Source organism: Pipistrellus hanaki, assembly GCF_964339955.1.
Source record: "Pipistrellus hanaki genome assembly, chromosome: 1".
NCBI classification, from domain to species: Eukaryota; Metazoa; Chordata; class Mammalia; order Chiroptera; family Vespertilionidae; genus Pipistrellus; species Pipistrellus hanaki.
Window position 1 is genome coordinate 9,667,516 of NC_140503.1, and position 14,210 is coordinate 9,681,725.

The 14,210-nt window shown below is 39.2% G+C and overlaps 1 protein-coding gene across 2 annotated transcripts in view; it reads left to right on the plus strand.

Annotated features, from left to right (window-relative positions):
* The window catches only part of RPS6KA5 (ribosomal protein S6 kinase A5), a 120,870-nt gene that overhangs the window by 17,440 nt on the left and 89,220 nt on the right, over positions 1-14,210 (plus strand). For both annotated transcript variants that reach the window (XM_084883895.1, XM_084883896.1), the window contains exon 2: positions 7,888-7,959. In XM_084883895.1, the coding sequence (XP_084740021.1) occupies positions 7,888-7,959 (72 nt within the window). The remainder of the gene's footprint in view (positions 1-7,887; positions 7,960-14,210) is intronic.

Genomic DNA, 14,210 nt, shown 5'->3' on the forward strand with positions numbered 1-14,210 from the left:
GACCGGAATCGAACCCGGGACCTTTCAGTCCCCAAGCCGACGCTGTATCCACTGACGCTGTATCCACTGAGCCAAACCGGTTTCGGCTGAAATGTATTTTAATTAACACTGCTTCTTATAATTATTCAAAGTGTGTGTATACATTTTTGGGGGACATACTATATATGTCTCATTGCACCACAGTTTAACCTCATTGATAATCAGTTGTTGTTGTTTTTTTTTTTTTTTATCAGATATCCTGTCTTTTCTTGGATTCTATGTCCTATACATCCTCTAACCATTTCTCTGACTCTTTTTCTTCTTGCATCCATACTCCTCATCATTAAGACTTTTCCAGTGGTCTCCTGATGGCCTTTCTTCTACAAGTTTTAGTCATTGCCCATCTCCTGAAATCCTTGTGCATTTTAAGGGAGAAAAATGACTTTTCTTCTCTATCTTTCTAAGTTCTCAATGGGCATCCCTGTTACAAAAGACATCAACAAGAAGAAATATACTAATTTATATAATATCAGTTTTATGTAACACAGGAGCCTTCATAAGGAAAGGACCCGAAGAAACGGTTAAACCTGAGCATTTTCATATTAGCTTTGCTTAAGAGTGGAAAGTTGTGGAACGGGGTATGATAGGACAAAGGTCTGAGATAAGTGTAGCCAACTGGGGACACTTAGAAGGCCTGTTTGTTCAGACTCCTCTCTGTGTCCCTTGTCTTCAGAGATAAGGATGCTTTTTCCTCCTGGTAGAGGGAGGGCACCTGGCACAGGAAGAAGGGCTTATGACCTGCTTCAGGCGAAGGTCAGAGAGTCCTTCCTGCACATGCTGTTCTCAGAGTCCTTTGGCTTAAAACAGCTCAGTGTGCCAAGGTGCTCTACTTGAGAGTAGCCTGCTCTGAACCCCATCAGCATTCTGTCTTCTCCGCAGAACTTCAGTTCCTTGTCTAGGACGGCCTGCACGGCAGCCCTCGCAGGATGTCCTGCCATCACCTCCCAATCAGTGGTGAAACCCCACAACTTCCCTCTCAGCCTTCCCTTTCAACTTCCCCTTTCAACAAGATTCTGTCAGTTGTTTCTACTCAGACCAGACCCTCTCAACAAACATCTAGTTCACTGCAGTAACCTCTCCATCATTTAGCTTTAGTCTTTCCTTGCTCTGTCCACATGAGATAGGCCTAAAGTAGGCCTTGAAAAGTTTAAAAATATTTGTTTTAGTCCAGATTTACTAATATTTAACAACTCATTTGATGTGGGCTTCAAAATAGATGTCAGATATAAATAATTGATATGGCCGCCGAAACTGGTTTGGCTCAGTGGATAGAGCATCGGTCTGCGGACTCAAGGGTCCCAGGTTCTGTTCTGGTCAAGGGCATGTACATTGGTTGAGGGCACATCCCCAGCAGGAAATGTGCAGGAGGCAGCTGATCGATGTTCCTCTCTCATCGATGTTTTTAACTCTCTATCCCTCTCCCTTCTTTGTAAAAAATCAATAAAATATGTTTAAAAAAATAATTTATATGGTCATACTGCTATGTACCAACTAAATAGCTGTAGTCTAAGTTTTTAACGTTTGTTGATATTTTTTGTTATTTTATACATTTGTGAAGAGTTTTCATTAGACATTGTTTATATGGGAAGGAGTTAGTCATTTTAATTAGGATATAGAGGTTGAGGGGTATGATTTTAGTGCCAATTAAGCTAGTATAGTCAGGAATCCAGAAATGCCCGAACTTTGCCCGTCCAATCTGCTCTTAGCCCCCAAGTCATAATGGAACTGTCTGCAAGGAACAGTTGCCAGTGGAACTCAGAGTATTACATGAAAGCTGTGCCAACTTCCAGCACACCAGTGTGGAACTCTTCTTAAATTGCAGTGGCATTGATACATGCAGTATAGGCTTAAGCCCTACGTGAGAACTCCTACTTCCCTCCCAACCATTTAGAATCCTGGAACCAGCATGTTGGGGTGTCTGAGTTAGAAGGTTAGAGGGGAGAGCAAACTAGTGAATAAATACCGAGTCCCCAAAGAGCTTCTGAATCTGCTTAGTTAACTGACTACTGCATATAGGGGAGAAGTGCAAGAGAATGGCCATTCGGCTCCAGGGTTCAGTCCAGGCCAGAATTTGAGGCAAAAAAACAAACAAACAAAAAACAAAAAACCCCATCCAGATCTTGTTGGACTCCACCTACGACCCAGTCAGAATTTTGTATTATTGAATACTCAGCTTAGTAACCTTTCTTACCTGTAGGGAGAACTAGATAAGGAGATGGGCAGAGGTATACCTGGCACAAGAAAAGGAGCTCCTACAACCACAATAAAATACCATTCACTTTCATGTATGAAGAAAGACAGTGGACAGTTCTATTTCTCAATATAGTAGAGGTCCAAGGCATGCAGACTCCACATCATATGATCAAAATACTCTTGGACTATGCTAAGGCATGTAATGACTCAGACATGCAGAAGATTTCTGTAATTGGCTGATGTTTATTTCACCTCTAGTGTGAAGTAAGTTATGTAAATATTTTAAGTCTTGTTCTAATAAACATTAGTATTGTTGCTAGGATGTTTGAGCTCTTGATCTTAGGTTAACAGTTTAATGAAGAGAAATGTGGTTTATTTTTAGACTTTCATGCTTGAAGGCTTCTAATTACAATGGCAAATAATACTAGCATAGAAATGAGAACATTTGGACATGTAGACTCACATGCTTTAATATGTTTTTGTCGTTGTTTAGGATTCCATATGGTATCATTTCTTTTTTCTTTTTTTAAATTATCTTAAGTTTCACATATGTCTACTTTTTCCCCAGTTGACATCGCCCTCCCAGCCATTCCCACCCCGGGCAAGCCCCCACTGCCTCAGTGTCTGTATCCCTTGGTTATGCTAATATGCATGCATGCAAGTCCTTTGGTTGCTCTCTAACCATTTCACATCCCCTGCCATTTGTCTCTGGATCTATTCTTGTTTATCAAATTATATTGCTCATTATATCCCACATGGAGTGAGATCATGTGATATTTATCTTTCTCCGACTGGCTTATTTCACTTAGCATAATGTTCTCCAGTTCCATCTATGCTGCTGCAAATGGTAAAAGTTCCTTCTTTTTTATAGAGTTGCGGCATAGTATTCCACTGTGTAGATGTACCACAGCTTTTTAATCCACTCATCTGCTGATGGGCACTTAGGTTGTTCCCAAATTTTAGCTATTGTAAATTGTGCTGCTATGAACATAGGGGTGCATATATCCTTTCTGATTGGTGTTTCTGGTTTCTTGGGATATAATCCTAGAAGTGGGACTACTAATACTGGATCAAATGGGAGTTCCATTTTTAACTTTTTGAGGAAACTCCATACTGTATTTCTTTTTATGTTTTATGTTTTGTTTTTAAAACAATGGAAAAAAACTTTATAATTAATAAATATTCCTCCCATTCCTAAATATAATAGCTACTGATTTATTTCTATACTAGAGGTCCGATGCACAAAATTCATGCAAAAGTAGACCTTCCTTCACTCTTGCACCTGAGACCTGGGCTTCCCTCTGGCTGCCAGCAGGCACCCAGGACACGGGCTTTTCTTGCAGCTCCAGCTTTGTCTGGAAGGTCGTCTGGAAGGACGTCTGATCTAATTAGCATAATACGCTTTTATTATAGATGTGTGAGCACTTACTTTGCCTAACAGATGTAATGTAAAATAAATAATCGTATGGACGGGCCTATATCATACACCTTTTAAATTTTATTTTACTCTTTGAAGTTAACTTGCTATTGCAGTAGTTGAAGTTAAAGTAGAAACTACTATTAAGCAGACTTTTGCTTCTTATAATGTCAGAATAAAACCCCTTACCAGATAACTTATTTGCAAAAAAAAAAAAAGCAAACAAAAAACACCACACACACACACACACACACACACACACACACACACACCAAACTATAAAATCTGAATTTAATACAATCCAAGTGGAGCAAGTGAGCTTTAGGAAATAACTGCCTTTTCCCTGATTTCTGCTTCTGAGTACAGTCCATAACTGTGGGGACTCTGGTGAAAAAACAATAGTCTCTCTGGCCAGGGAAACTAGAAAACTAAAACCAGTCAACCTTGACCATTGAAGATAGTGGAGGAATCCCAGAAGGAGAAGAGCTAGAGATGGGAGAGTTCTCAAATTTTGTGTATACACATCTGTGAGTGACTTCTGAATTAAGCATGAATACAACAGACTAAGAGCAGCCCATCTAAAGACAAAAAGGAACCATCGTGCACTGCTGGTGGGAATGTAGACTGGTGCAGCCACTGTGGAGAACAGTATAGAGCTTCCTCAAAAAACTGAAATGGAACTCCCATTTGACCCAGTAATCCCACTCCTAGGAATATATCCCAAGAAGCTAGAAACACCAATCAGAAAGGATATATGCACCCCTATGTTCATAGCAGCACAATTTACAACAGCCTAGATGCCCATCAGCAGATGATTGGATCCAAAAACTATGATACATCTACACAATGGAATATTATGCTGCCATAAAAAAGAAGAAATTCTCATCATTTGCAGCAACCTGGATGGAATTGGAGAACATCATGCTGAGTGAAATAAGCCAGTCAGTGAAAGAGAAACACCACATGACCTCACTTATTTATGGATGATAAAGAACATTATAAACTGAAGAACCAAAAGATAGATATAGAGACAGTAAAGCAATAGGTGGTAGACTGTCAAATTATAGCAGGGAGGGTAGGGAGATCTGGGGTAGATAAGAGATCAACTGAAGGACTTGTATATATGCATATAAGTACAACCAATGGACACAAAACTCTGGGGAGGGAGGGCATGTATGGGGGGGACAATGGTATATGTACAAAGATAATAATTTAATTAAAAATTTAAAAAAATAAAAAATAAAAAAAATCTGTACTGGGCTAGAGCTGCCTCCTAAGAAACAGGAGCCAAACTAAGATATTTGCCTGCTAAAACAAACAAACAAACAACAACAACAACAACAACAACAAAAACAGCTCTCATTGGAAAAACATAATAATCTAGAGCACATGTGTCAAACACAAGGCCCGCGGGCCAAATCCAGCCCGCCAGGCCTTGCAATGTGGCCCGCACCGCGCTGTCATCACTGCACTCCGCTGTCAGTTTATGACATTGTCAGTTTATGACTGTTCAATAAACCATTCGGCCCGCGATTTAGGCTGGATTTTAGATTTTGGCCCCTTCTCTGATTGAGTTCGACACCCCTAATCTAGAGTCTTCACAAATAAACATTTATAATGTTAAGGGTCCAATCCAAAATTACCCTACATATGAAGAATTAAGAAAATGGAACATATCCCAAGAGGAAAGAAAATCAACTGAGTCCTACCCTGAAATGAATGAGATATTGGCAATAAGAGACAAGAATTTTAAAACAGCTCTTACAATATTCTCAATGAAGTAAAACAACATGCTGTCAGTGAATGAAAAAAAAAAATAAATCAAATAATTAGAAACAATGAAAAAAAATCAAATGAAAGTTTTAGAAATGAAAAATACAATATTTGAGATTAAAAATTCACTGCATGGATTTAACATTTCAGAAGGAAAAGTAACTGAACTCGAAGATAGAACAACAGGAATTAATGTGAAGAACAGAGAAATATATTGGGGGGTTGGGGAAGGAATGAATATAGAGTTTCAGGGACCTCTTAGGTAATATCAATCCTACATATATGTAATTGGAATCTGAGGAGAGGAGAGAATGGGGTAGAAAACACATTTTGAACATTTCCCAAGTCTGATGAAAACCAGAAATGTACAGGTATAATAATGCTCAATAAATACCAGACTCAGTGAACCCAAAGAAGTTCACATCAAGTCACATTATGGCAAAACTGTTGAAAGCCAAAGATAAAGAGCAAAGGTTGAAAGCAGTAAGAGAGAAGACACATTTCTAACAGGAGCAAGGACCCATTTAATGAATGATTTCACCTCAGCAACTATGGAGGCCAAAAGTAAATGGAAGAACATGTTTATGTAGAGTGCTAGAAGAAAAGAAGAAAAAAAAAAAAACCTGTCAATTCAGAATTCTGTATTAAAAGGAAATATCCTTCAAGTATCAAGATGATTCCAGAATTAGATAGTGGTGATGATGGCACAACCTTGTGAATATACTGAAGAAGAAAAAAGAAAAAGCACAAAACTGGATTATATACCTTTAAAGGATGAATTTAATAGTATGTGAATTATATCTCAAAAATTTTTAAAATGAAGGATAAGAAAACTTTTTCACATAAAAGAAAACTCAAATATTTCTGCCCTGCAAGAAATGTCAAAAGAAGTTCTTCAAGGTTGAGGAAGAGTGATACCAGAGGGAATTTTGGATTCTTGAAAGAAAAAGATCACCAGAAAATGATAAATACCTGCAGAACTGCAAAAGTCTAATCTTTCCTTTTAATTTCTTTATAAATTGTATCATATAATCAAAACTTTTGACTTTGTCTTATGCAATGTGTAACATTTAAAATATGTTATCATTCTATATAATGTACTAGAGACATGGTGCATGAAATTCATGCACTGGATTGGAAGGTCTCCCTCAGCCTCGCCTGTGCCCTCTCACAGTGTGGGACCCCTTGGGGATGTCCACCTTCCGGCTTAGGCCTGATCCCCATCGGGCCTAAGCTGGCAGTCGGACATCCCTCTAGCAGTTTGGGGCTCTCGCAGTCTGGGACCCCTCACTCCTTACCACCCACTTGCAGTGGAGGCAGGAAAGGTTCCCGCCACTGCCATTGCACTTGCCAGCGGTGAGCCCAGCTTCTGGCTAAGTGAGAGTATACTGACCACTAGAGACAGCTCTGCCCCCTGGTGTTCAGTGTGTTTCATAGTGACCAGTCATTCCGCCATTTGGTTGATTTGCATATTAGGATTTATTATATAGGATAACAACTGTTCCATAAAGGATGATTGTGATGCTTCTATATTTTAAATAAAATGGTACAGTATTAACTATAAAAGAACTGTGAATAGTTAGAAACATCTTATCTAATAAAAGAGTAGTACGCAAATTGACCATCACTCCAACACAAAAGTTGGCCGTTTCCATGTGGACACAAGATGACCGTTATAAGATGGCCTGCAGAGGAGGACAGTTGGGAGGGACCAGCCCTGCAAGTAAGAGCAGTTGGGGGCAATCAGGCCCATAGGGGAGGACAGTTGGGCAGGGGGTTCCTAGGCCTACAGGGGAGGACAGTTGAGGGGGACCTAGGCCTGCAAGGGAGGACAGTTGGGGGTGACTAGGCCTGCAGGGTTGGTCAGTTGTGGGACCAGGCTTGCAAGGGAGGGCAGTTTGGGGTGACCAGGCCAGCAGGGAAGGGCAGTTGGAGGTGACAAGGCCAGCAGGGGAGGGCAGTGGGGGTGACCAGGCTGGCAAGGGAGGGTAGTTAGGGACAACCAGGCTGGCAAGGGAACACAGTTGGAGGTTAGGGGGGGGACCAAACTGGCAAGGGAGGGCAGTTGGGGGTGACCAGGCCGGCAAGGGAGGGTAGTTAGGGACAACCAGGCTGGCAAGGGAACACAGTTGGGGGTTAGGGGGGGGACCAAACTGGCAAGGGAGGGCAGTTGGGGGTGACCAAGTGCCTCTGTGGCAGTGCTAAGGATTTCTGACTGCTGTCAGTTGGACATTTCCCAAAGGCTCCGGACTCGAGAGGGCACAGGCTAGGATGAGGGACCTCACCCTTTCTCCCCCAGTGCATGAATTTTCGTGCACCGGGCCTCTGGTCAATTATAAAGTGAACATAGTTTTAACCACTCAATTTAAGAAATAAAACATTGCTGGTGTCTCAGAAGCCCTTGTGGGACCACCTCCTGTTGCTGATCCCTTTAATTATTTCTTTTTTTCCTCTTTGTTTTTTAGCAAATTTAACAGGACATGCAGAGAAGGTGGGGATTGAAAATTTTGAGCTTCTGAAAGTCCTAGGAACTGGAGGTAAGTTTTGAGCTAATTCTTTTTTTGGGGGGGAAAAAGTACTTGTTATTCCTGTGTCAAAGGATATTTCCAGTATAGAAATCAGTTGAACTTTTAAAAGCATAAGGAATTCAACAGAGCTGTCAAAGAACCTGAACGATGATTCATAGAAGAAATACAAAAGGCAGAATTTGAAAGAATTAGTAGGGATTTAGAAAAATCAATCTCTTTTACCCTGCTATTGGGAATGTAAATTAATTCAATGTTTACCTAAGGGACAATATTAAAGAAATCACTAACATTTATAGAGAATTTGTTACTTGCCAAGTACTTCATTAAGTGCTTTATACTAATGTGACTCATTCAATCCTCAACTTTATTGATTTTCAGTGATCATATTTTGAATAATGAAAAGCTCAAGACCCTTTAGAAGCCTAACAATATGAATTTGGTTAAATGGAACATGGATCTGTATGTTTTATAATCTAAACTAATAATCTAAACTAATAAAAGGGTATTATGCTAATTAGATCAGATGTCTTCTGGACATCCATCCAGACATCCTTCTGGACAAAGCCATGGTGGCAGAGCTGAGGCAGAGGCGGTTAGGGGCGACCAGGCTGGCAGGTGAGACGTTAGGGATGTTCAGGCAGGGGAGCAGTTAGGTGTGATCAGGGTAGATGGGGAACAGTTAGGGGTGATCAGGCTGGCAGGTGGTTAGGGGCAATCAGGCAGTCAGGGGAGTAGTTAGGGGTGGTCAGGCAGGGGAGCAGTTAGGGGTAATCAGGCCAGCAGGCAGAGGTGGTAGGGGTAATCAGGCAGGCAGTCAGGTGAACGGTTAGAAGCCAATGGTCCTGGATTTCGAGCGGGATGTCCGACTACTGGCAGTTGGACATTCCCTGAGGGATCCTGGATTGGAGAGGGTGCAGACTGGGCTGAGGGGACCCCTCCCCCCGCACCCCGTGCATGAATTTCATGCACCATGCCTCTAGTTAGTACAGTAATATTGAAAGATCTGTATTTACTAACATTTTTAAAAGCTGTCATAATGTAGTAAGTTAAGAGAATGTACAATATACCATTTCCATAATATTAAAAATTATGTATGTCAATATCTACATGTGTGTACATATGTAAAAGAAAAAAATCTCTGAAATTGGTCAGTAAGCAAGTCTTCCTAATAGGAAAACACTTGATGCAGTTTTAAGAATGAGTTCTGCCAAACATTAGAGGCATAGATAATTTTAATCTTCTACAAACTCAGAGAACAGAAAAAGTTGGATTATTTTCTCCAATTTTTTGAGGTCAGTAATATAACTTTGATTCCAAAAAACAGATAAAGAGAGTGTGAGGAAGGAATATTATAGGCCAGTTTAATATAAAATTTGTAAAATCCAGCCTCATGTGTATTTCCTTTCAAACACATTTAGTGCTTTGTCTCATTATCTACCTCAATTTTTTAAATGGTTTGATCACAGATCTTTTTTTTTTTTTTTTTTTTTTAAATATATTTTATTGATTTTGTACAGAGAGGAAGGGGGAGAGATAGAGAGTTAGAAACATCGATGAGAGAGAGTCATCGATCAGCTGCCTCTTGCACACCCCCTACTGGGGATATGCCCGCAACCAAGGTACATGCCCTTGACCGGAATCGAACCCGGGACCTTTCAGTCCCCAAGCCGACGCTCTATCCATTGAGCCAAACCGGTTTCGGCTGATCACAGATCTTAAAGGTAATTCTTCAGAGGTGAGGAAAGAGTTTACCAATAATATTTTACTTTTGTATTTCCATTTTATGCTTCTCTGCTATTCTATTTATAATTCGTCTACTGTTAGCCATGGATACTGCTCTTCTTCTTTGTCACCTGCAGTATACTTGCTTAAAGACGATGGGATAATAATGAAATGTCACTGTAGGTATTCCTATATTTAAAATCACAGTTTTGATGACTAAATGGAAACTTTTATTATTAATTTAATAAAATATTAATTTTTATTCAAATATTTCACCACTGATCTTCAGTTTCATTACCTTTTTAAGATAATTTTTTTACAGCACTATTTAGAATAATAGAAGTCTGTGGCATATCAGGTTTTCTATGGAAGTGAAACTAAAAACACTTCTGATAAATTTTACACTAGAAAAAATGCTATTCATCCAATATCTTGAAGACTTTGTGGAATATTGGAATAGAAAATGTTTACTTTTTGATGTGATACTTCAATGCATGTAATGTTCATGAAAAATAATTGTCTTTTTCTCAGAGTATTGATTTATTTGTTTCTTTTGGCCTATCACTAATTGGTTGATCAGTTTCCGAAGCAAGAGACTTGGAAATAACTTTTGATTCTTCTCTATTTTGACCTTTTTCATTTTGTTTTCCACAGAATCTTATAATTTTTTCCATCAAAATAACCCTTAGAATAACCTTTTCATTTCTGTCCCTAGTGCCATCACTCATATTACCTTATGTATGCATTGTTTTTAGCGTTCTCTTAACTGGTCTGCCTTCCTGCAAGTTTGCCTTCCTGCAAGTTTTCTCTTCCATTTTATGTACAGTAGGCCCTCGGGTTACGTCGGAAATCTGTTCCTACGGCGCCACATAATGTGATTTTCGCCCTAAGTCGGAACTCACCTACATAAGCACTTACGTCACTCACATGGAGCACATACACAGCAGTAATGAAGTGAAACAGTAAAAATATTTAAAAGAAAATAATAATTCCTGACCTTTACTTGTGGCAAATAAATAATAACAAAAGCACATATGTACATGCATCGAAATGATGGAACTTTTTTTTTCTTTTACAAATAAATGGTTGATGGCAACGTAACTACTAAACGATGTACATCAAGTTCTACGCAACCCGAGGACTGCCTGTACTTTATACATATATCCTGTTATAAAATAATATGCAGCCACATCAAAACTCAACATTATTGCTCTATTCTCCTGTTTTCAGAACTCACAGTGCCATTTTTTTCCAGTTAATTATTCAGGTCCAAAATCTTTTATTGTTAATCTTCCCCCGAGGATATTTTTTCCATTCATTTTTAGGGAGAGTGGAAGAGAGAAGGAAAGACAGAGAGAAACATCGATGTAAGAGAAACATATTGATTGGTTGCCTCCCGCATGAGCCCCAACCAGGACCCAGGCTGGAGAGGAGTCTGCAACCAAAGTACGTGCCCCTTAAAGCAACAAGCAGACTGTCAAATTATAGCAGGGAGGTTAGGGAGATCTGGGGGAGATAAGAGATCAACCGAAGGACTTACATACATGCATATAAGTACAACCAATGGACACAAAACTCTGGGGAGGGAGGGCATGTATTGGTGGGGGCGGGGGGGCAATGGTATATGTACAAAGATAATAATTTAATTAAAAAAAAAAATACATTCCCTTGACCCGAATCGAACCCAGGAGGGGACTCTATCCACTGAGTGAAACCAGCTAGGGCAAGTTCACAGTCTTTTTAAAGATTTTTATTTTCTTAGAGAGGAAGGGAGAGTGAGATAGAAACATCACTGTGGGAGTGACCCCAGGGATTGACCCCTCCAACTCCTGGCATGTGCCCTGACTGGGAACAGAACCGGCAACCTTTTGATGCATTGGATTACACCCAGCCAATGGAGTCACACCGGCCAGGGCTCAAGTCCAAATTCTTGGCTTGCTTTCAGGCTTAGCTCTGTTTTCTCCTGTCTATTCTCCTGTTACCATCATATTCTGCTTACTTTCTAGTTCAGTTAATTTTCCTCACTCCCCTACAATTATGTGTACTTTCCTATCCTCTGATGCCCAACCTTGTCTTGTTCTCTCATTTTCCTACTCCTCTTCTTTTCTGCCCATCAAAATCCTGCCCAGATTGCTTCATTCTCTGAACTGTGCCACTGAAGCTCTTCTGTAGAAAATGCAGCACTGCCATGGTCAGTGTGGCTCAGCTGGTTGGGCATGGTCCTCCTATACACTGAAAAGTTGCCAGTTCTATTCCTGGTCAGGGCACATGCCCGGGTTTTAGGCTTGATCTCCAATAGGGGCGTGCAGGAGGCAGCCCATCGGTGTTTCTGCTCTCACATTGATGTTTGTTTCTCTCCTCTTCCTCCTTCTCTCTAAAAATCAATTTTAAAAATCTTAAAAAAAAATAGCACTGAGTGGTTCTCTTTATATTTCCTTCACATTTGCTATTTTTCTTCCAGATGGTAAGCACTTAGATCACTCCTGTAATTTTTTTCAACTCTATTGCCCTGTCCCATTCCCATATCCATAACAGTATGAAGTATAAGTCTACCAAGTATATAATTTATGCTCTTATCTCTAGCGTTCTTCTTATGGTTGATACTCCCACATCCAGGAAATGTCTTTGGTTCATCTTTTAAAATTATTTTGTTTCATGATGAAATTTGGATTATTTGTGGGAATGACAGTTCTATTTTTATTTCTGCAGCTTTCTTTTGACCATTTTTCTTTCTTTGAGACATCTAAGTATAGAGGAAATCTTTAAACATACCCATTGTGTGCATTATTACTAATTCTGATACTTAATGAAATGGAGCATGAAGTTCTCAACTAAAAGAATTTAGTATTGTCTTTGAATTTTTTAATTCATTATACATGATCTATACTTTGGAGATCTTTGGTCATTATGACAAAAAGGAAAATTTGCCATGTGACTGCAAAGGGGCAGCGGGGTTGGTTTCTCCTCCCAGTTTTGGTTGTGAGGTTCTTGGGTATTGAGGATGACCTAGAAGTCTCAGGTTTGAATCTTGACATTATCATTGCCTACTTGCCTTCCTTGAAACATCACATGAACTCTGTGAGCCTAAATCCCTATCTCACAATGTTGTTACAAGATTAATAAGATAATAGATATGAATTGTCAGTTGCTAGATAACTATCAGTTGTGATTACTTATTGTACAGGGAACTCCTCCGTAAAGTTGTACCCTAAATTAGAAAAATAAAAAATGATTTAGGAATTATTCATAAAGATAGGTTATTAGTTATTTCATATAATCACTGTTAGCATATCTGGGAGTAATTTCAACTAGTTATAGTTCTCTCTTTTTAAAAAAAATATTTTGTTGATTTTTTTACAGAGAGGAAGGGAGAGGGATAGAGAGTTAGAAACATTGATGAGAGAAAAACATCCATCAGCTGTCTCTGCACACCTCCTTCTGGGGATGTGCAGGAAACCAAGGTACATGCCCTTGACCAGAATTGAACCGGGGACCCTTCAGTCCGCAGGCTGACGCTCTATCCACTGAGCCAAGCCGGTCAGGGCCATATATATATATATATATATATATATATATATATATATATTAAATTAACCTTAGAAAAAGTAAGGGAGAGAGAGAGAAAAAGAGAGAAACATCGATCTGTTGCCTCTTACACGTGCCCTGACCAGGGATCAAGCCTGCAACCTAAGTGTGTGCCCTGACTGGGAATCAAACCTGCCATCTTTTGTTGTACAGGACGACACTCCAACAACTGAGCCACACTGGCCACGGCTAAAGTTATATTTCTCATAATAAAAATCTAACAAAAATGTTTTATAAATGACATGTTGAAATTTTATTATAATTTCTAAGAAGTTGATTACCTTAAAAATAACATGTCAAATGAAAGTATTTTTTTTTCTTATTCTTTGTCTTCTCTTAACTATTCAAACATTTTAGGTTCTTAACCTTTTTGTATTTTGGGTTAACAGTCTTATGCTAAAATATACATACAATGTATAATAAAGCATTTAGATTGCTTGACACATAATAAATGCGATGTAAACGTTAGCTATTTACATAGCTGTAAGGGAAAGAAGCCATGTTTCTGAAAGAGCTAATGTAACGCACCACCAAGGCCTCAGATTCGCTTACTTTGTACGTGAATGTCATTTCTTAGCAAATATCTTATTAACCTAAAATATATCCAGCAGGAGGGAAGTGCAGCCAGCAAAAGATTTCCCATGTTTCAGGCTGGTCTCTCCTAATCCATTCTCCACACAACAGCCAGCGTGATCTTTTTAAAGATCCTTCTTAAGTGCATGTCACTTCTCTATTTAAAACCTCTCAGTCCATTCCCATTGCTGTTGGAATTCTTCTTTCATATGTATTTATCAAGAGGCAAGAATTGTTTTGGGTACTGAGATAGAGTAGTGAACATGTAAAATATATGTATTATATAAAAAATTGCAAGTTGAGTAATATTAACCTGGTCTCTGTTTAACATAGAATTATTTCTGGGTTTATGAAACCTTGGCAGAACATAGAAATTCAAA